Source organism: Eschrichtius robustus, chromosome 4 (genome assembly GCF_028021215.1).
Source record: "Eschrichtius robustus isolate mEscRob2 chromosome 4, mEscRob2.pri, whole genome shotgun sequence".
Classification (NCBI taxonomy): domain Eukaryota; kingdom Metazoa; phylum Chordata; class Mammalia; order Artiodactyla; family Eschrichtiidae; genus Eschrichtius; species Eschrichtius robustus.
The window spans coordinates 58,486,033-58,509,893 of record NC_090827.1 but is presented as its reverse complement, the minus strand read 5'-3'; the positions used below and the strand labels follow the sequence as shown (position 1 = coordinate 58,509,893).

The following is a 23,861-nucleotide window of genomic DNA, read 5'->3' as shown; positions in this document are numbered from 1 at the left end:
CAAACTTTTGAGAAGAATGAGACTGGAAAGGACATAAAAGTCAGTAAAAATGGAGAGGCTAAAAAAGAAGAAGGAATTTAAAATCTCACATCAAAGACTGATTGTCTTTGATGATGGATAAACTGAAGAACAGTGAGAAAAGGAGGTTTGACAGATATGCATGGTCTGAATAATTCAATCAGTACTTAAGGCAAAAATCTTTTCTTCTACAGGTAGTAAGTAAAGAAAAACAATTTAAAATAAAAGCCCTGATGTTGTCTTGACACCTTCTCCTTGCTCTTACCTAAAATATAGTTAAGTAAACAATGAAATGCTGAAAGGCAGGCAGTAGAGAGGGGAAAAAAAGGTCTGGATATGCAAAGTACATAATGAGTTTCTTACTTTGAAGGTAGCTATAAATATCTAAAGTGGAAAACAAAAGTACCAGGTAGATAAAAGATGCCTCTCTTACCCTGACAATGACTGAGATATAACAAAGAAATTAGAGAAAATGTGCGAAGTACTTAACCTTCAAGACAAAAGATTTCACAGTCAAGAAGCTAAAAATATGGCTAAAAGGAGAACCAAATCATCGTAATTTCCAAATTCAGCTTAAAACTATTCTTATTTCAAATAACCTTCTGGAATTAATGGCATAGTGAAGATTTTCCTTTTTACAGATTACCTGGCAAGTAATATTCCAAGATATAGATGACGCTTTACACAATTCGTGCTGTTTTCCAGCCTGTCTCCCTTAAATTTTCTCAAAAGACAAGAAAATAACTATGCAATAAATATCAGCAAGACTCGCTGCACTTGAGATGGTGCTTATTTTTTCTAAGAATATTTTAAACTGCACTCACCTGCTCCAAATAGTTCTTTGTGGACCTCTAATACCACAGCGACACCAATATTATCTTTTGTCATCACTCTGTTCAGCATAGCTTCGGATCCATCTGAATTAGCCATTGCCACTTGGTTAAATTCCACTGTATGCTTCTGCACCAATGTAAATCTAAAAGGTACAATGCATTAGTATTATGATATTAGATACTTGGACTATCATGCTAAAAGCCATTAAATGAAGGGAGCACAAGGTATAGATGCTACTCATTGTCTCCTTAGTCACTTTCTAGCTGCAAGGGGCCTTGTGATATAGTTCTGGCCAATGAGAGGAAAAAGGTCTGATTACTGTAGAAACTTTCTTGGAAGTGCCACCTAGCAAAGATGGTGCGTGTGCATGTATGTGTATGTGTGTATTCCTTTACCCTTTTCTATCTCTGCCCCTGTGGTGAGAAACAGGAGGGTAAAAGCCCACTCTGAATGGAGAAGCAGCTGAACCAGTTCTGGACTGCCATTTTTGGACTTCTTGTGTGAGAAAATTACTCTCCTCCTACTTCTTTAAGCTACTGCTGGGATTTTCTGGTACTCAAAGGTGAACACAACCTTAACTAAGTCAGCAGATTAATAAGAAAGAACAGCAAGAGGGAGGGGATATGGGGATATATGTATACGTATAGCTGATTCACTTTGTTATACAGCAGAAACTAACACAACAATGTAAAGCAATTATACTCCAATAAAGATGTTAAAAAAAAATAAGAAAGAACAGAATAAAATCTACCTACCCTGTTTGCAGTTTTATTCTCACCACATCAAGAAATCTGTCAAGAAAATGCAGGGACACACCCTTATCTCGGCTAAGTCGAAGCCGATTTTTCCATCTGGCTTTTACTAGAAAGCTGGAATTAGGTGAATGTAAGTGAACAGAAAGAAAGATTCTATAAGATGAGGAATGGCTCTCCCTGTGATTATAGCTTCTGCATCTGCACTAATATTTCGTTTCCTTAGTGCCAAAGCAGGTATTCTAGCATTGTAGGATTTAATAGAATTGAGTCTAGCACTGTCATTTAATAGCAGTATGACTTTGGTCAAGCCATTTAACCTCTGTCAGCCTAGTTTTATTAAGTTTGTGAAGTATTTATAAACAACCAAAAGCTACTAAATATACTGTCTACCTTTCACTAGGTTTTAAGTGGAGAAAAGACATCTTTGCTCTTATAAAAGGTCCCCACCCCATGTTCTCCTAGCTTTGAAAGAGAAGCCTGCACACATTCCTTCAAAAATACTGACTAACATCTTACTGTGTTGCAGGGCACTGCTAGATGAAATAACACTCCTCTCCTTGCTCCAATTCTGAATGTCTCAGATGCGCTGAGAAGAATAAAAGGTCGGGTCATGTGCCTACTCCTAAGCCAGAGTGATTAAAGGGAGTGCAGTTTCCACCCTCTACCTTAAACAGGGGATATTTAAACTGAAACATGAAGGATGAGGAACTACCAAGGTGAAGAATGGAATCAAGAGCATTCCAGGGCTTCCCTGGTGGCTCAGTGGTTGAGAATCTGCCTGCCAATGCAGGGGACATGGGTTCGAGCCCTGGTCTGGGAGGATCCCACATGCCGCGGAGCGACTGGGCCCGTGAGCCACAATTACTGAGCCTGCGCATCTGGAGCCTGTGCTCCGCAACAAGAGAGGCCACGATAGTGAGAAGCCGGTGCACCGCGATGAAGAGTGGCCTCCGCTTGCCACAACTAGAGAAAGCCCTCGCACAGAAACGAAGACCCAACACAGCCATAAATAAATAATTAATTAATTAAAAAAAAAAAAAAAAAAAAAAAAAAAGAGCATTCCAGATAGAGGAAGAAGAGAGAGGTCCTGGGTCAGCAAACAACTTTGTACGTTTATAGGTTAGAAAGGAATGGAAGGGTGGAAATGGTGTTGGAGATTAAGAGGAAGAAGACTGAATAGGTTCTAAGCAAGGATATGTTATTATTTGATTTATATTTTTTAAGATCATTGCAGCTGCACTGTAGAGAATAAATTACAGGAGCCAAAGTTCAGGAATTATGAGAACAATTAGAAAGTTTCTGAGGTTGTCTGGATGACAGATGATGGTGGCTTAGACTAAGGCAAGAGAAATAAAGAGAAGTAGGCAGATTCAAAATAAGTTCTACAGATACAATTGATCATTCTCCATATCAGACTTTTAAAAATGTCTTTAAGCAGTGGAATACCTTTTTCAAACAATTTCTGGTAAGATTCTTATATATAAAACAGATAAAAGCAGTATTACATTTAAATAAATCAATCACTGAAAATGATGAATCTGTTTTGATTATAAAAATTTGAAATCAGAGGGTATAGATGATAATTATAGTCATATCAGTCTCAGTACCCAGTTTATTTCTCTATTCTGTTTTGGTTACACAGTATTAATAATAAAAATCCTGATTCACACAGACACACAGATACAAGTGGTAAATAACTGACTTTGAACTCAGAAAAAGCAAGCAGGCAAAAACTCAATTCAGAGGTCTGCAACAAGTCAACTAAGCAGCGTATCAGGAACATGTTATCAATTTCCAAAGTGTTAAAATTTGATATTTGAAACATCTGAGTGAACATGTTAGTTTTAAATTACAGTTTAATTATTTGTATTTAATTTTTGAAATATCTTGTAAATATTAACTCTTAAGGCTTATTTATAGGAACCTAAGGTTCTGTAGGAAAGTTTGAAAATCCTACTTAATGGTTATATTTTTAATATTGGAATATTTTTCTTCTACCAAAGTCAGGTTATTATTTGGTAGGGGTTCTAATAATTAGATATTCTCTCCCCCCCATATCTAATATCTAACTCTTAGAACTAATATATCTAATTATTAGAATTGTCTAATTATTAGAGAATATCTAATTATTAGAACTGTCTTCCCTAACTAAAATTTGTTTCCCTGTATCTTTCTTCCATCAAAACTAGATCTATATCATTTCTTTACAGGAATATAGAATTTCTTTTCCATTTGACACTACTTTAAACATCATCCCCAAGTCTTCCCCAGAAAAGAAATCATCAATTCTTTATATGATATATGGTGTAAAACAGTTGTTCATTTGAAAAACTCAAGTTCACCCAAAGGTGCAGTACCTAGAACTGGGCAAAAATGAACTACTGCCTTCCTCATTTTGGACTGTATTTTTGTTAATAAAGACTGAAATTGCACTTGGGGACAGCCATATTATTTATAAGCCAAATAAGTACTAATATATATCTAAAACTTTTTGGTCCTTTTAGCTCTTAAACCAGGTCTCTTCAGTTCTGCATTTATAGATGCTTAAAAACAAACAAGTGAAAAAATGATTTTATTAAGTTACATATGTTTATTATAGAGATTTGGAAATGAGTTAAAAACATAAAGAAAACTTCAAGTCACTTGCAATCTAACACCCCCATCAACAAGTCAATATATTTCCCCAGACTTTTCTCCATGCACGTGCACACAAACATTTTTTATACAATCAGAATAATACTCTAGGTCTATATTAATGAACATTCTACCACGGACATTTCCCTATAAAATACTATATGTTTCAAAAGTCAATTTTTATGATTGCATCATAGTCCACTATACAGATTCACCATAATTGAACTATTCTGTGTTGGACATTTACTTCTGATACGAGCTATTATAACTAATGCCGTTAGTTATAGTAATTAACATTTAGTTTAGTAATGAACTTTTTTCAGTGTAAATATTCTTCTGTGCTCTCAAATAATTTTACCTCTTCCTCTTTCTTTCCCTTTAACAATCTAAGAGTAGCAGACTTTATTTCTGTTGAGTATCATTTCATGAGCTTCTGCGCATTAGTTCACCCATTCAGATATTAAGGGTACTTGGAAACTACATTCTGTTTTTCCAAAAGATTAAATATCCCTGCCAGCTTTTCAGTTTTTATAAATCTTATATGTATATATATATCTTCTCTTAAACAATCAAAATTCTCAATAGGACAGTACAAATAATAATAAAAATAAAAATAAGGGGTCCGTTACTGAGGATCTACTTTGTATCAAGACCTGTGATAGGTACTTCATACATATTAGTCCTAAAATTTGTTAAAACTTTGCAAAGGGGTGGACATGAAGAGATGCTGCCCAGATTCCTCATCAATCCTTCAGGAATTGCTCCAGTTGCAGAGAGCTGCCCCACCAAGGTCAAGTACTTCTGGGAGTGGCACATATCCAATTACAGATCAAAAGCAAAAGATAAAGGTCTGGGGATTTTGGCCCCTCCTGGGTTAACTCTCACAGGCCATTTCAGCTCTAAAGCTACAGGGTGGGGTCAGCTGAGGCTGTCCAGGTCTGCAGCACAGCTCTACTCTCTATGCTCATTTCTGCTTTTTCCCCTTCCTTTCCACAGTTGTTGATCCCTAATAAACTCCTAAACACCAAAGTAACTTGGAGTCTTCTTTCTGGAGAACTCAAATTGCAACAGACAGTATTACTATTACCATTACAAAGATGAGGAAAACTGAGGCTCGCAAATTTTTTGGAAAATGAGGTGGTTTATTTGTCCCCAGTATATTAGGACTTTTCCTGTACACCAATATTCATGCCATCTATTGGGCTGGCCACAAAGTCCGTTCGAGTTTTTCTGTAACATCTTATGGAAAAAACCCGAACGAACTTTGTGGCCAACCCAATACTCCTCTAATCATACTCTGGCAAGATATTTTAATACTATGGGGACATGGGATATAATTATATTGATATGGAAACCTAACTAGTTAAGGCACTTTAGTGACTCTCTTGGCTTACCAATCTCCTCTTCTTGGTTTGCCAATCTCCTCCTTACCTGGTCTTAGTCTTTCCACTTTGAAAATAATTCTCCTCAACAGAGACCATGAAAGCAAAATAGAAGTTGCATACCTCTGTTTTTTTCTTGATCGTCAATTAGTGATGGCACAATCCACAAACATATACCCCTTTACAGTGCATACGTTATTTAAAATATCCTCCTCGTTGCCTTAACACTTTCACCCAATTTTCCCTTTTTCTTAATTTTCATGGCAAAGAACATAGGTTCATAAACTCTTTTTTTTTTAACACATACTTGGTTATTGACTTTTTTAATCAAAAAGAAAAAAAAAAAACACCCCAAAACAAAAAACACTCCTTTTAAAACTAATCCTGAACAATTACCCGGTTCATTAGATGCCTCCAACTACCCCTCCAACTTTCTTCCTCATTGTTAGTATAATTTATAATTGTATTGCCTTAGTTTTGACTTTTGAAACTTCCCAATCTTCTTGAGGTATCTGCTTTTTAATGTCTTTGGTTTCAAAAAGTTCAGAAAAATAACACCAGTTTTCCTAAATAGAGTACATGTCATTATAACTTACACCTCCCTCCTTGGGGCTTAGAGATACTAAAAGGGTCAGGGTTATATGCTCAATTTTATTATTTCAGCTTCACCAGTAGTTGAAGAACCAAAGAGATAGTTGAGAACTAAGGAAAAGAAAATTCCTTCTTTCCAGTGAGAATTAAATAAGAGCATAGATACACTTCTTGAACCATAAGAACTTTTCAGGGACTCTGCTTTTATAAAATGAGATTTCCAGCACCAGTATAGGGAGTTATAATCTCCTATAACTTATCTTGTGTTTGTGTTTATTTTATACTATATTTATAATACATTTATAAAATAGTAAGAAATAGTTATCCATATTCTATCCATACTACTTTAGAACAATACTATTTCTTACTTTCTCCTCTCCTACCTACAACCAAATAACCTTCACTCTGCTTCTACTTTCTGTTAACTATGACCCTTTCTGATCACATTAAACTCACTCTTAAACCTAAACCAAATAGAAGTTTTTTATTGTATATTCAGTATAAGATGCTATAAAATGTGTTCTTAGGTCCTTTCAAGTAATCATGGGAGTGCCAGAAAACAATCTGCTAGAAAAGGTAAGCTTAGAGAGTGAGATAAATAGGGAAGAAAAGTGGATATTCACCATCCTACCTATATTTGTACAACACTTTTAACCACTAAAAGCACTTTCACATTCTTGATCATTTTAGCCCCATACGAAACCTCTGAAGTTAGGCAGAACAGTTATTATTATCCATACTGGAAAGGTAAAGGAAACTGGCATAAAGCAATAATTTTATGTTTCAGATTAAATTAATGGGAAAGCTAACACTGGAAACCAGAAACCACAATCTCAGATTTTAAAATTCTAAACACAACCACCACCTATGACAGACAAAATTAGTAACTGAGAAACTATTAAGACAGGATTATCACAATAGGTCATTTTGGGACAACACTATAACCTCTGAATGACCTCTTCTCAACCACAAAACCACCTGTCGTAATACAGAAGGAAAAGCAAGGACTTGGCCTTACCTGGTACCTCTGAGACAGACAGCAGAGGCAATACAGTAAGGACTAAGCACCATGACAACCTAGTTCCCAGTCCTATTGGAAGAGACTGCCTCTTCACAGTGTAATGGTCACACTGTTCTAAAACTGCTGTTTTCATCTTTCCCTTTCTCACTGATTTGAAACAAAGCATGATCAGATCAGAATTGCTAACCTCAGGAAAAGCAAGTAAGTCTAGTATCTAGATCTGGTTTCAGCTCCATTTTTCAACATTTTGGATTTCTTCAATTTGTGTATCGGGCTCCAAGACTCCATTTCTACTAACTGTTTAGTCTATAGGACAAAACATGGGAAAGAGAAACTTTCTGACTCTAAAAAACTTATCTATAATAACAGTCTCTTCTTACACACACACACAAAATACAGGCTTATATGTATATGTCTGTTTTATAAAATATTTTGGACTGAAGAAAACACCTATTAAGGTAAAGGACAAAGATAAAGGTGATTTCTGGCATCTTATCAACCAAAATTTCTATTTTCTGGTATCTAATTACCCAAAAAAAGATGTTCATAATAACCAAAAGGTGCTACCAAATCTTGAAGTGCCTTCTGAATCCCCAAAGATTAAACTAGAATGAATACAATATAAAGTATAATGTACACAATATAAAATATAATGTATTCTAATTCTCTGAATAATGGTCTGTGTCCAGCCATTACTAAGCAATATACTATCCTTCCATCATGATGGATAAGAGATTTTTATTATAATATTTTGCTAAAAATAGCGATTATTATAGTTTCCATTTATTGTTACCCATTCTGTACCACTGTTTTCCATGAAGGGAAAAAAATGTCATCAATGAAGATGAGAAATTATCTGATACTCTGGTTTTAGAAGATTAAGACCCTGAGAATGAGTACAGAGAATTGAAGCACTCTTCTACAGCTATCTTTTAACTGTTAGTTTTGTAAATCATATAAATTCTCTTACAAGGTAATACACAAATATGTACAAATGAGAAAATAAGGCCAGAAAGGGTAAGTGACTCATTCAAGATTATACAGCTACATAAGCAGGAGAATCACCCGGCTTCAAAACAGTCTTTTCTTTGCACTGCATCATTTCTCCAATCTGAAGAAGGAGTAGAAGAAATGCAGCATAGTATACTTTGTGTTAAATTCCAAATAGTTTGGCATTGGATAGATAACATGACCATCAGCAAGTTATTTGGCACTGTTCAAAACAGGTGGAATTTAACAACATATCACACTCAAGGTCTTCATCTGTTGCTGGATCCATGTTACTATTTAGGCAAAAAGTCGAAGAAGGAAAGAAATGCAAATGATGCATCTAAGTATTTCCTATGTATTTATCTCTTAACTAATTTACAGCATTTTTAATAATTCAAGTATCAATTTTCAAATATTTGGTTGTTTAAAGTTGCCTAGACAATTATTAGTTCAAAATCTTAATTACCTCTAGTAAATTATCAAGGCAGTTTAGACTTTCCTCTCAAAACTGTGAAGGGAATGAAAAAAATTTTATGTATTATCATCTTTCAGAAAGAAACAATGGCAAATGGAAAAACAGATTGATATTACACGTCTCAATGTTATCAGTAATTCTTTTTTTAATTATGGTGTTTCAAGGAAATTTGTGCGTGAATACTGGTAACAAATATCAAATTCAAGGCAGTATTTCCCAAATTAGGTAACCTTTTAAGAGGTACAAGTGATATTGGAAGCTGAAACAATAAGTCTAAAGATAAACAACAAGGACATACTATATAGCACAGGGAGCTATACTCAATATTTTGTAATAACCTATATAAGAATCTGGAAAAAAAAATATATATGTAAAACGGAATCACTTTGCTGCACACCTGAAACTAACACAACATTGTAAATCAACTAGACTTCAATTAAAAAAAGTAATAAATATTAAAAAAAAAAAAAGAAATCTAAAGACACAGTTTAGTACAGTGGTTAAAAGCATTGACTGTGAAGTCAGATAATCTCTATGTCTTGGTTTCCTCATCTATAAAAATGAGGAAATAGCTCTATTCCTACCTCTGAGGATTGCTTTAAAAATTAAATAAGATAATCAGTATAAATAAAAGAAAACGGCCGACATGTAAACACTATGAAAGTAATAGCTATTGTTATTCTAAAATTTGTAAAAAAAAAAAAAAAAAATCACTAACCCACTAGAAGAATTTAGCATATCCTGACCTCAAATACTTCAGGGCTGTGTACTAATTATTAAACAAATGAAAAATCTCTATTAAAAAGTCACAGAAAAGATATGAAAGTAGGTACAAATAAGTGAAAAGAAGGGGCTCAAATAGCTTTCAAATTCACTTAATTCATTTACTTAAAATAACATGCCAGGTTGGTAATAAATAGGCCTGTATCAATAAAAATATTGAAATGATTTGTTATAATAGGCACCAAACAGGAAAATATAGGAAAATAGTCACAGGCATTTAATAGATGATTCCCTATCTAATGTATCAAACCTAAGTTATTAACTACGGGATACAATCTCTATGAGAATCCATATATTTCAGTCTTCTATTGGAGGTTCCTTCAAATTTTCCACTGTAAAACTGGCAGCCTTTATGAGGCAAAAAAACACTTCTCTCTTTTCCTCAGGATGATAACCAAAGGAATCTGCCTCTAACCATCTAGTCACTCAGCCAGCGTTCAAGAGATAGCCTTCTATGAAATAATGCCATTTGCAGCAACATGGATGGACTTAAAGATTATCATACTAAGTGAAGTAAGTCAAAAAGAGAAAGACAAATACCATATGATATCACTTATATGTGGAATCTAAAATATGACACAAATGAACCTATCTAAGAACAGAAATAGACTTACAGACATAGAGAACAGACTTGTGGTTGCCCAGGGGGAATGGAAAGGGGGAGGGGCAGTGGCGGAGAGATGGATTTGGAGTTTGGAGTTAGTAGATGCAAACTGTTATATATATAGAATGGATAAACAAGGTCCTACTGTACAGCACAGAGAACTATATTCAATATCCTATGATAAACCATAATGTAAAAGAATATAAAAAAGAATGTATGTATAGCTGACTCACTTTATTGTAAATCAACTATACTTCAATAAAAATAAATATAAATAAATAGATACATAAAAGAATGAAAGAGTCACATAATAAACTCTTCACAATTCCAAACCAAAAAAAAAAAAAAAAAAGGGAGAGATAGCCTTCTAAGTGTGTTACAGCTCTGCACCCTCAAGTAGGAAATGCAGTTCCTAAATCCAATGCACACAACATCATAAACCCAGTAAGAGAGAAATACTAATATTGCAAAGGATTACAGAAACAGAGAAATATGACAATAATAAAAATATTTCCAGGACACTTAATGATTTACGAAGTACCTATCCATTCGTTATCTCCTTTAATTCTTGTCGCTAACTCTGAACAGATACTCTTTTCCATTTTAAACTCAAGAATACTAAAGCACAGAGGTCTCTACAAGATTGTTCATGTATTTTAATAAGCAGTCATCATCTTTTTATCTTTGACTGTATTTTCATCAACTATATTACAGCCCTGAAAAAACAAAGGTCATGTTTTCTGTTTTCCACTTCAGGTCATGACCGCTTTCCACTGTCCTGTCTCAGTCAATCCTTTAACTCCCTAGCTCCATAAGCTCTGTGCACGTCCTCCCTTATCTATCCTTGCATATCTCCGTCTCACATATACCATATTAGATTGTGATTTTCCTACTAGAGCTCTGAGTGGGATAGAAACTATATGTCTTTGAGTCTATTGTGACTAGCACAGCACTTGTCACAAAGCAAATGCTCAGTAAACATTTAGTGAATGAATGACTAAATAAACATATAGAATGTTAATTTAAAAAGATGAAAAGTTCATAAAATGAATGATTCTGAAAAAGGTCAACTAGCAAAAAAAAATCTACTTTCTTTTTTACACAAAAACTAATATTTTACTTCATGAAAATATATATAGAAATACAGTATCATTCAAGTATATACCCTTTAATATTTTTAATGTAATTTGGCAAAAAAAACATAAAGAATAATACAGTAAACATTCTTATTTCCAATACGAATCAGTATAAATAAAACGGCTGACATGTAAACACTATGAAAGTAATAGCTATTGTTATCCTAAAATTTGTAAAAAAAAAAAAAAAAAAAAATCACCAACCCACTAGAAGAATTTAGCATATCCTGACCTCAAATACTTCAGGGCTGTGTACTAATTATTAAACAAATGAAAAATCTCTATTAAAAAGTCACAGAAAAGATATGAAAGTAGGTACAAATAAGTGAGAAGAAGGGGCTCAAATAGCTTTCAAATTCACTTAATTCATTTACTTAAAATAACATGCCATGCTGGTAATAAATAGGCCTGTATCAATAAAAACATTGCCTAAGAAATAAAACATTACCAGCAGTTTTAAACTTTTATATTACCTGTCTATTTCAGGGTCAAACCAAAGACAGTTTCAAATGTGTGGTAATTAAAGAAATAAGTACACTATTATGCTTCATTTCCTTAACTCACTTTTCTGTTTTGAAGAATATTGCACAACCATCCACATGCTTTCTCTCCTGCTCAGACATGATTTTGGCACGTGACTTTGGAGAAAAAAATCCATCATATCCACGCTCCTTCAATGCTGGCAGAAAGAGAGTGAAGTATTGCTCTGTTTCCACTTCCTGAGACGAAAGAAACATTATCATTGACATGACAGAGGAAAACTAAGATATAAAAACGTGCAGCATTGTGAGTAAGGTGTGACCAAGTTAAAATACTTCACTTAAAAAATACTATCTAAGTACCTTACCTTATTGCTGGCAGCCACCATTTGACAATGGCAGCTTTTTAAAACCTAAGAGAACCAGTAAGTAACGTGATTTTCTCATGCTCACACAGGTAATTGGTCCCAAGTCTCTTGACTCCCAATTTAGAATTCATTCCACTATACTTCACTTCCTCAACTGGTAAATGAACAATGAAAGTTGGTCATATTATAGATTAGGTGGTATGAAATAGCAAATTTTATATTATAAAGAGGTAATTTTAAAAATTATTTCAAATTTCTCAACTGTGGTGGAAAGAAATGATACTCAAGAGTGAGAAGCTTAAGATCTACCAACAAAAAATTCTACTTAAGGAATTTTTAGGTACCTGAATACCAATAATCCAATGGTCTGTGTTGAAGTAGTAATTATTAAGTTAGACCCATAACATATTTTTAACAAATCTTTCCAAATGAAATAATCAAGTGTGAAGATAATGATTTATGTATGCTAATGCTCATAACAACATGATTTTGTAACAGTGAAAATATAAACAGCCTGAATGTCCAACAGTAGGGAAAATGCTAAATCAATTAATATATATTCATATAATTGGCTTTGAGGAATTTTAGTAACATGGAAAGTGTATTAAGTGCAATAAACAAGAAACAAAATACATCAATGGTGTGATCTCTATTTTGAAAACATATCTGTACATATCTGTAAAAAAATAGGCAAGTGAATTTTTTTAAGAGTGTACAAGAAATACTTCAGAAGTTTTAACCCAGCAACTATATTTGGGATATGGGATTAGGTGTTTTCCTCCATTATTCTTTATATTTTTTCAAAATTTCCAACTTCTCTAGAATGAACACTTTATAATATAATATTACTTTAAATATGTTCTTACTATAATAAGAACGTATTTTTAAAATTATGATGCTTTTTTTTTATATTTTGGGCTTTGTGGTCCATTTTCTATCTTTATTTATTTATTTATTTATTTATTTATTTATTTATGTCTGAGTTGGGTCTTTGTTTCTGTGCGAGGGCTTTCTCTAGTTGTGGCAAGTGGGGGCCACTCTTCATCGCGGTGCGCAGGCCTCTCATTATCGCGGACTCTCTTGTTGCGGAGCACAGGCTCCACGGCAGGTGGGATCTTCCCAGACCAGGGCTCGAACCCATGTCCCCTGCATCGGCAGGCAGATTCTCAACCACTGCGCCACTAGGGTGGGATCTTCCCAGACCAGGGCTCGAACCCATGTCCCCTGCATTGGCAGGCAGATTCTCAACCACTGCGCCACTAGGGAAGCCCCATATGATGCTTTTATACTTCATACTACACTTTACTTCTGAATCAAAAGGAGGACAGTTAAGTAACTACAACAAGCCTATGCTTATTTGCCTCCTCCTCCCCCCAAGTTTGTGTCAGTTGTCAGTGTTTAAAACAAAATTTAATTTCTGAAGACTTCTTGTTATTTCCTAGGAAGTCAAATGAACCATGGATAATAACACAAATATAAATAAGCTGTTCTAGTACAAAAAAATTATTATAAAAAGTAATAGCTTTCTTAAGCTATGCTGAAAAGGAGGTATGACATTATAACACTTAAAATTTTTAAATACCTTTAAGCATTTAATATGCTTTGAAAGTTGCTAAGGAAAAAGTACTAAAAACTACACATAAACCTTCTTGGCCATTCATTAGCTGAGTGTTGAAAAGAAGCAATAAGACAAATATTTCAATGGAAAGGTACTTTGTCAGTTAAATTCACTATAAAGTATCTAGATTTCTGAGGTTGCTTTTAAAATAAGGCAAAAATGCATGATTTATAGCGCAATATTTTTAAATGTTTAAAATGCTTATCACTGGGACTTCCCTGGTGGTCCAGTGGTTAAAACTTCACCTTCCAATGCAGGGGGTGCGGGTGCAATCCCTGGGTGGGATCCCTATTCAGGGAACTAAGATCCCGCATGCCTCGTGGCCAAAAAAACCAAAACAGAAGCAACATTGTAACAAATTCAATAAAGACTTTAAAAATGGCCCACATCAAAAAACAAATGTTTATCATTAAAGAACAACGGTGGGCAAGTAATTCTGTTTTACAGAACCCAGTATAAGTTAAATTTATAAACCTTAGAGATGCAATATTCTGCAGTTTTCTCTTTCGGCAATACCAACGATTTGTTCATAAAATGAATTAACATGAATAGTGTGGTGAGATTACTTTCATGTAAGAAAATAGTAAATGAGTATAAGTTGGTGGCTATACTTAGCAAAACAGTTTCACTGTAGAAATATCTGAAGTGCTTATTAAAATTGTCCTTTTTTTTTTTTAAGAGGAAAGAAAATAATTGCTTTGGGTTTTCCTTCGAACACAGGAACTCTCCCAAAAGTAAGGTCTTCTATAATTTTTAGGTTCACCTTTAAGTTAAAGACAATTTAATTTCTATAGTGTTACCTGAAGACTAATGATATCTGCGTCACAGTTAACAATTTCTTCCATAATTCCCTTTTTCCTGTATTCCCAGTTTAATGCCCAGGATGGGCAATAGCCATATAGCTGCCGGGTGGCGTATTTATCACATAACACATTGTAACACATAACCGTGAATGATGCTAAGAAGTGGGAGAAAAAAACAACAGACAAAAGGGAGAAAATTAGGCAATGTTTTCTAAAGCAATATCACATATACACCTACACAAGCACACATGCCACACAAACATACCCCAAATATCTTCATCGTGAAATGCCTTGGGCAAGATTCCGTTAAACTATACCTACAAAACTTCACTGGAATCCATCACACCAAAGTTCTTTTACCAGAATTAGACTAATACTTCATATTTGTGATTTTTTAGAATATTTTAATAAATAAAAATTCAACTTTTAAATCAGAATACTATTTTTTGCACATAATTTACTGAGCGAAACTTTTCTCTATAAATGGAATAAAAGTAAATTTTAATTTCTTTCTCGTTAAAAGGCTCTAATTTCATTAACTTGTATTAACAAAATATCCATACTTAATACTTTTTTGGGCCTCTTACTGCTCTCACTGCTCTGAGCCAGAAGAATATGGACTAACAAAGTTCAGTCATAAGAGAATCCTTTTTTACCAAATCAAATGTTCATTTCTAAAACTAAATTCTCATTTTAAAATGCCTATAAAAGGACTACAAGCAAACTAATAGGAAAACGCAGCTTGTATCCCTGCTACTCAAAAATGTGCTCTAAGTACCAGCAGCATCAGTTATCACCTAGGAACTCAGTACTGAAGAATTTCTGGCTTCACAAAGACTTAATGAATTGGAACCTGCAATTTAACAAAATCCCCAGGTGATTCATATGCACATGCACACCAGTTTGAAAAGCCCTGATTTTTATCATTAATTCTCTATCCTGGCTGTCCATTAGAATCAGTTTGTAGAACTTTTTTTAAAAAAATGCTGATACTCAGCGCCCTACTCCAGACTAATTAAGTTAGTATATTAGGATTTGGGTATTAATATTTTTAAAAAGCATCCCAGGTGATTATAATGGGCAGACACAGTTGAGAATCAAGTACTTAATAAAAGGTGAGGAATCCAAGAATGAAGTAACACTTGACTGAAGTTGATTCAAAGTCAGATGATGGGAAAGGTATTAAGAGAAACTTAGTTCAACGGTCCCCTGGAAATCTGACTGGTGGCCATTTTGTATACTGGTACCTCTTTTCACTATCTGGGATTAATTCTTACATAGTTTAATTACCATTATAGTTTTGTGGCTATAAATCACCCATAACCATTGTTAGTTATTATACACATCTCCCTATGCATCAGAAGTAAAAGGCATTTTTAATATCTTTTTTTTTTTTGTAGCACTGATTCTACTCACGGAAGTCAGACATCCCAAGAAAAATCCATAGTGGTTTTTCAATAAGGAAAACCCAAGAACACATTACTTGAGACTTCAACAACTAATAAAAACTTGTTTCTGTTGTTCCTCTTCTTAATGGAAATGAAGGTATGTGATATTAGGAAAGATCTTCTTCAAGATTATGTTAACTCGTGCTCAGAAAGGGATTACTTTGAAGAACTAGAAAATGGTGTTTTTAATATCATTTTAATACCAGAAAGGGAACAATTAATTACACATTAAGGAAGGCTAAGCATAAAATAAATCTGCCTAACTTAAGGCTTTGTAGAAAAACTGAGGTATTCGTTTTACTCAGACCATCAAGGTGAATCCTGATAACAGAAGTGTTATTCTTGATAACACTGATACAGTACCTCTTAGAACAGGCTGATACTATGGCTCCAGAGTGTGGTGGTTTTAAAATTATTACCTCTAGAAGATACAGAAATGTACTGATATGATAATATTTCTCAGTGTTATTAAAATATAAATAGAACTATGAACACATCACACTTCCCACATCGCCCGATACCTAAGCTAATGATTTTTTCTGAATCCTTCCACTTCTTACCTTAAACTAAAAAAAAAAATAAGACGGGCTTTATATTGTTGTAAAAGTACATAATAAATTCTGTGGTTTACCCTTTAAAAATTAAGTATCGGTATTCAGTGATTGGTTTACCTTCATATTAAAACAGTAAAATTTTCATTTTTAAAACAAAATTAGGTATCATGAAAACTATCACTTGTGATTAAGAGGAATATTAATTCATAACAACTTATTTTAAGCAGAATTCCCAATCATAAAATGTCTAATAAGCAGTAAGAAGCCCTATAAATGTCAAATCATCATTGGTCTGCACCAAAAGATAAAGGTTTATATTTCCTACATTACTGCAGTTCTAGAAATGCTAAATCATATAATTAAACTGCTCAAATCTTCACTCTGTATCATTTTTATACCCTTGGCCTGGTATCATATTTTGTTTCCAATATAGTAAATTTAACTCAGTCTAAATTATCCTTCTACAAGCGTTATCAGCCTACCCACTCAAAAAAGATAAAGTATCTAAGTAGTTCAAAATTCTTCAGAAGAAAATTCATTACTACTCACATTTTTCTTAAATCACCAAACCCTATGTGAAGATGCCATTTGGAAAGCTCTATTACAAGAAATAATTTTAAAACCAAGAGCTGCATCACTGTGAAAGGTATGAGATTCCTGTACATAAGCCTTAGAGTAGACTTTTAAGTCTATTGATCAGTATTTTTAAACGCATCTACTTAGGGGAGGTAAAATGAAGGCCTGCCAATTTTATCACAAAGTCCAAATGGCATTTCAAGTATATCTGAGAAAAGTCAAGGAAAAATAAGAAAAACTATTTACCTGATGGCAGAATTTGGTCTCGTTCTTTTAATGTAATCCATGGCCTCGGAGGAAGCTGCTCTGGATGAACTGGAAAAAATGTATATTCTTTTAAACATATTTTCATATCTTTCTAAAATCAGTATCATTTGCTTTATAATGTCAAATCAGCTTCTGTTTTCTCTTCAGCTATAATGCCCCACAAACTGACTTAAAAATATAGTACTGAAATATAATGAAGATTTAGAAGCTGAAGGAAGTTGACGAAGGGTTCTGCATAAAACACGTAACTAATATCCAAAAAGAACATGAGGAAATTCATTAGTGGCATTTATACTTACACAGTATTTATAAAAAAGTACCTATTTAAAACCTTCAGTAAGGTTGCTTCCATGTCCTGGCTATTGCAAATAGTGCTGCAATGAACACTGTGGTACCTGACTCTTTTTGAATTATGGTTTTCTCAGGGTATATGCCCAGTAGTGGGATTGCTGGGTTACATGGTAGTTCTGTTTTTAGTTTTTTAAGGAACCTCCATACTGTTCTCCATAGTGCTGTATCAATTTACATCCACCAACAGTGCAAGAGGGTTCCCTTTTCTCCACACCCTCTCCAGCACTTTTTTTTTTTTTCAGCATTTATTTTTTGTAGATTTTTTGATGATGGCCATTCTGACCGGTGTGAGGTGATACCTCACTGTAGTTTTGATTTGCATTTCTCTAATGATTAGTGATGTTGAGCATCCTTTCATGTGTTCGTTGGCAATCTGTATATCTTCTTTGGAGAAATGTCTATTTAGGTCTTCTGCTCATTTTTGGATTGGGTTGTTTGTTTTTTTGATATTGAGCTGCATGAGCTGCTTCTATATTTTGGAGATTAATCCTTTGTCAGTTGCTTGTTTGCAAATATTTTCTCCCATTCTGAGGGTTATCTTTTCGTCTTGTTTATGGTTTCCTTTGCTATGCAAAAGCTTTTAAGTTTCATTAGGTCCCATTTGTTTATTTTTATTTTTATTTCCATTTCTCTAAGAGGTGGGTCAAAAAGGATCTTGCTGTGATTTATGTCACAGAGTGTTCTGCCTATGTTTTCCTCTAAGAGTTTTATAGTGTCTAAAGGCAGGACGGGAATAAAGACACAGACACAGAGAATGCACTTGAGGACACGGGGAGGGGGAAGGGTAAAGCTGGGACGAAATGAGAGAGTAGCACTGACATATATACACTACCAAATGTAAAACAGATAGCTAGTGGGAAGCAGCTGCATCGCACAGGGAGATCAGCTGGGTGCTTTGTGACCACCTAGAGGGGTGGGATAGGGAGAGTGGGAGGGAGACGCAAAAGGGAGGGGACATGGGGATATATGTACACATATAGCTGATTCACTTTGTTATACAGCAGAAACTAACACAACATTGTACAGCAATTATACGCCAATAAAGATGTTAAAAGAAAAAAAAAAAAAACTTAAGTAAGATGTTATGTCTTAATTACACATGTAAATTGTGTTGACCCAGCCTTGTTTCCAGCTGGAAAATCAAAGCTATGTGAAGTTTCAACACACTGATGAACAAAATATTCAAATATTTTTAAAATAGAAAAAAACAAATATGCATGCATAATAAAAATTACTGAATTTTCTAACAGGGCTTTCATTTCCTAATTTTAACTCTTTCTCTCTTTCATAATGTCAATGCAAAGCAAGAGATTAGAGCTACATTATACAGAAAAAAAGAAGGCACTGGTTAAACATTAATTGCTCAGATATGATTGTCAATACTATGGAACTAAATGTTACCAAACTATAAGATGAAAGAAAATTACTAAGTTAAGATTTAACTTCCTCTTTTTCTTCTCCCTTTTAAACACATTTGCAGTTACAGAACAATTTGATTAGAGGTTGCAGATTTACCCAGGGAATTAGTGGATAAGAAATGTATTCCTTTAAAACAAAAACACTCCATCGTCATCCAGCCACAGATATTTTGACCACAGTATCCAAGACCTTTAAAAAAGTTTCACTTTACTAATCATTTTGATGTTCTGAAGTCTACCTAAAGGATGCCTGTTTTAGCAGCCATGCTTTTCACAAAGTGAAATGAATGTTATTTTGCACAGTCCATATGAAGGTCATCATAAGATGACAAACAAACCATCCAGCTGGTTCAACACATTGAATCCTGGAAAATAATCATGCCTGCTAGGAGTGCCACGCCAGAATCTTGGCAACTATCTCAAAAAATGGAAAGCTCATTATATAAATATAATGAAGAGTAAACAAGGAACTTTTTAGCTGCTGGGATCCTTATTAGCAAATAGTTAAAAATTCAGAAAGCACAAAAAATATCAAAATAAGACAAGTAAGGTGATGTCAACATTCTGACACTTCCCATATCTTAACTGATACAGCACAATATATCAGTGTAAGTAAAACGTATAATATTCCCCAACAACAACCAAAGAACAAAAACATAGGAAAAGATACTCTATCTCACCAGTAACCGGGAAACGTTAAAAAATGAGATAGCATGTCTTTATCCAGATTGACAAAAAAAATTTTTAAGTTTACTAATATCCAGGGTTGGTGAAGGTGATAAGAAACAGATACTTGCATGTACAACTGGTGGGAATACAAACTGGTACAGCTATCTGGGAGGACAAACTGGCATCATCTTTTAAAATTTAAAACATTCATGTCCCTGTGACCCAGCAATTCTATTTCTTGGGATCAGCCCTATCTGCTTAAAGCAGCATTCAAATATATATTCATTATGCCACTGTTTATAATAGCAAAAGCAATGGTAAATGGTAATTATCGATTTCACAGAAGTCTATGCTACAGTTTAAAAGAAAAAAGATATATGTGTGCTAAAGTGGAAAGGTATATAAGAAATACTGTTGAGTGAGAAAAAAAGTAGAAAAATATATAAGATACATTTTAATTAAATAATAAGATACATTATAACAATAGGATAGATTTTATTAGAAAAAAGTTTAAAACACACATGCAAAGTAATACCATAAAATTTCTACTGGTATAATTTTTATATGTAATGTCTATAGACACGTCTACAAGGATACACACCCAACTTACAAGTGTGTTTACTTACACGGAGGGGAGTGGAATTAAAGGTAGTGGTCAAAGGAAAATCTAGTCTTAACCGGAATTTAAGTATTTCTTCCAAGGAGAATAATATATTCTTGTGTGGCACATACTTAAAATTGACTTTTTTCAAAGATAAAATTGCATAGCCAATGATACGACAAAGGAGAGGAATACAGAGTTATATGGGCCAACTATCAAATCAGATAAAGACTGTTTAATAGATAAATCTATATGGTCCTAGACACAGCACCAGGATTTGGATCAAAATTGAAGATAAGTCTATTCTCATTATGAAGAGAAGAAACAGCAGTTGACATCTTAATACGTCTTTCAGCATCATACCTATAATGTGATAAAACAATTCTCCCATTTTTATCTCCCACACATGCCACACTAAGTGCGAGACAGCCCTGAAGCCACCAGGAATAGACCCAGGGTGGCGAGGCATGCAAGGAAAGTTCTGATTTCCCACACCTCCCAGTGGCTGGCAGCACTGGGCCTGGTCTCCCCACAGAGAGGGTGCCAGCTGAGCCTGGGAGGAACAACAGAACCTACAGGCTAAACCTAAATTGGCTGCCTGCTACTGAGGTTTTTAAAAGGTCATGAATCTCCTAACAGAATATTCAAAATATCCAGGGCACAACTGAAAATCACTGGTCATACCAAAGACCAGGAAAATCACAACTTAAGTGAGAAAAGACTACCAACAGACAACAACACAGAGATGATTCAGATGCTGAAATTATCTGACAGAAATTTTAGAGCAGCCATCATAGAGCTGCTACAAAAAGTAATTACAAATTCTCTTGAAAACTGAAAAAACAGAAAACCCAAGCAAAGAAGTGGAAGGGCACAATAATAACGATAACCAAAGATAAAATGATTGGATTTGAGAACAAATCAAGAGAATTTACTCAATAGGAACAATAAAAAGAAAACTGAAAAAAACAATGAACAGAGCTTGAGGAACCTGTGGGACTATAACAGAAGATCTAAGATTCATATCATCAGAGTTCAGAAAGAGAATGTAGACTTAAAAGTATTCTAAGAGATAATGAGTAAAAATTCTCAAATTTAATAAACAACATAAATCTACAAGTTTAAGAAGATGTGCAAACTTCAAACAGAATAAAGCCAAAGTAACCCACACCAAACCACGTCATAATGAAACTGCTAAAAATTAAAGACAAAAATCCCAAAAACCTCAGCGAAATGACACATTACCTAAAGGGGAACAATAAGTCTCTTTTCTAAAACCATGGTGCCAGAGGAAGTGATAAAGTGCTAAAAGAATAGAACTGTCAACCTCAAATTCTGTGTCCAGCAGAACTTTCCTTCCTAAATCAAGGAAAAATAAAGATGTTATCAAAGGAAAACTACAAGACTTTGTTGCTAGCAGACCAGCCCTTAAAGAATGACTAGAGGAAGCTCTCTAAACAGAAAGAACATAACAGAAGAAATGGAACATCAAAATGGAAGGAACAGAGAATGACTAATATTAAGGATAAATATAACAGATTAACCTTCTCCGCATAAGCTTCTTAAATCATATCTGACGGCTGAAGCAAAATTTGTAATGCCTGTGTGGTACTTAGTACAGGTAGAGGAAATACTAGGGACAATAATATTTTAAAAGTGGGGAGGGTGAAGGGACACAAATGGAAGTAGGGCAACAATAATTCACTTAAAGTGATAAGACACCATTATCAATAGACTGTGGTATGTATGTAATTGTGATATTTAAAGTAACGACTAAGAAAACTATACAAGACAATATACTCTAAAACAGCATAAATGAAACAAGACGGAATCTTAAAAAAATGTTTAAGTAACCCACAAGAAACCAAGAAAAGATAAATGAAGGAGAAACAAAGGAAACAAACAGAATACAAGTATCAAAATGGCTGATTCAAGTTCTACATATCAATAATTATTTTATATGTACATGGTCTAATAAATACACAAATTAAATGAGTGGAATCTTGGCAGAGTAGATAAAAATCATGACATAAAAGTCAACTGTACACTAATACAAGAAATTCACTTCACATACACATAGTGAAGCTGAATCTAAGAGTATGTAAACATTAAACAAACCAAAAAGAAGCAGAGTGGTTATGTTCACATCAGATAAAGCAGACTTAAGAGCAAAAAAGATACTAGGAACAAGGGAGGTTATTACACAATGATAAAAAGATCAATTCATCAAGAAGATGTAGCAATCCTAAATATGTATACATCAAACAACACCACTTCAAAATACATGAAGCAAAGACTGACAAAGCTGAAAGGAGAAACAGACAAATCCACAACTATGGTTGGCAATTTCAGCACTATAACATCTGGTAAGACTACTACATAGAAAGTTACAAAAAATATAGAGGAATTAAATACCACCAGCAACCGGCATGATCTAATTTGCATGTGTAGAATACTCCACCCAACAACCCACAAAATATATACTTTTTTCAAGCACTCATGGAACATTCACCAAGACAGACAATAAAACAAACCCCAAGAAATTTAAAAGAATTGAAATAATACAGAATGTTTCCCAACTGGTCCCAAACTGGAATCAAACAAAAAGTTAGTAACAGAGAGCCTCCCATCAAGCCTCTTAGATAGCCTCAACCACCAGAGGACAGACAGCGGAAGCAAGAAAAACTACAATCCTGCAGCCTGTGGACCAAAAACCACAGTTACAGGAAGATAGACAAGATGAAAAGGCAGAGGGCTATGTACCAGATGAAGGAACAAGAAAAAAACCCAGAAAAACAACTAAATGAAGTAGAGATAGGCAACCTTCCAGAAAAAGAATTCAGAATAATGATAGTGAAGATGATCCAGGACCTCGGAATAAGAATGGAGGCAAAGATTGAGAAGATGCAAGAAATGATTAACAAAGACCTAGAAGAATTAAAGAACAAACAAACAGAGATGACCAATACAATAACTGAAATGAAAACTACACTAGAAGGAATCAATAGCAGAATAACTGAGGCAGAAGAACGGATAAGTGACCTGGAAGACAGAATGGTGGAATTCACTGCTGCGGAACAGACTAAAGAAAAAAGAATGAAAAGAAATGAAGACAGCCTAAGAGACCTCTGGGACAACATTAAACGCAACAACATTCGCATTATAGGGGTCCCAGAAGGAGAAGAGAGAGAGGAAGGACCAGAGAAAATATTTGAAGAGATTATAGTCGAGAACTTCCCTAACATGGGAAAGGAAATAGCCACCCAAGCCCAGGAAGCGCAGAGAGTCCCATACAGGATAAACCCAAGGAGAAACACGCCAAGACACATAGTAATCAAAATGGCAAAAATTAAAGACAAAGAAAAATTATTGAAAGCAGCAAGGGAAAAACGACAAATAACATACAAGGGAACTCCCATAAGGTTAACAGCTGATTTCTCAGCAGAAACTCTACAAGCCAGAAGGGAGTGGAATGATATACTTAAA

General features: G+C 34.3%; 1 protein-coding gene across 5 annotated transcripts in view; it reads right to left on the bottom strand.

Annotated features, from left to right (window-relative positions):
• The window catches only part of CNOT6L (CCR4-NOT transcription complex subunit 6 like), a 119,180-nt gene that overhangs the window by 13,086 nt on the left and 82,233 nt on the right, over nt 1-23,861 (bottom strand). For all 5 annotated transcript variants that reach the window (XM_068542790.1, XM_068542789.1, XM_068542786.1 and 2 more), the window contains 4 exons: nt 17,316-17,384; nt 14,489-14,646; nt 11,788-11,942; nt 843-994 (listed from right to left, as the gene is read on the bottom strand). In XM_068542790.1, the coding sequence (XP_068398891.1) occupies nt 843-994; nt 11,788-11,942; nt 14,489-14,646; nt 17,316-17,384 (534 nt within the window). The remainder of the gene's footprint in view (nt 1-842; nt 995-11,787; nt 11,943-14,488; nt 14,647-17,315; nt 17,385-23,861) is intronic.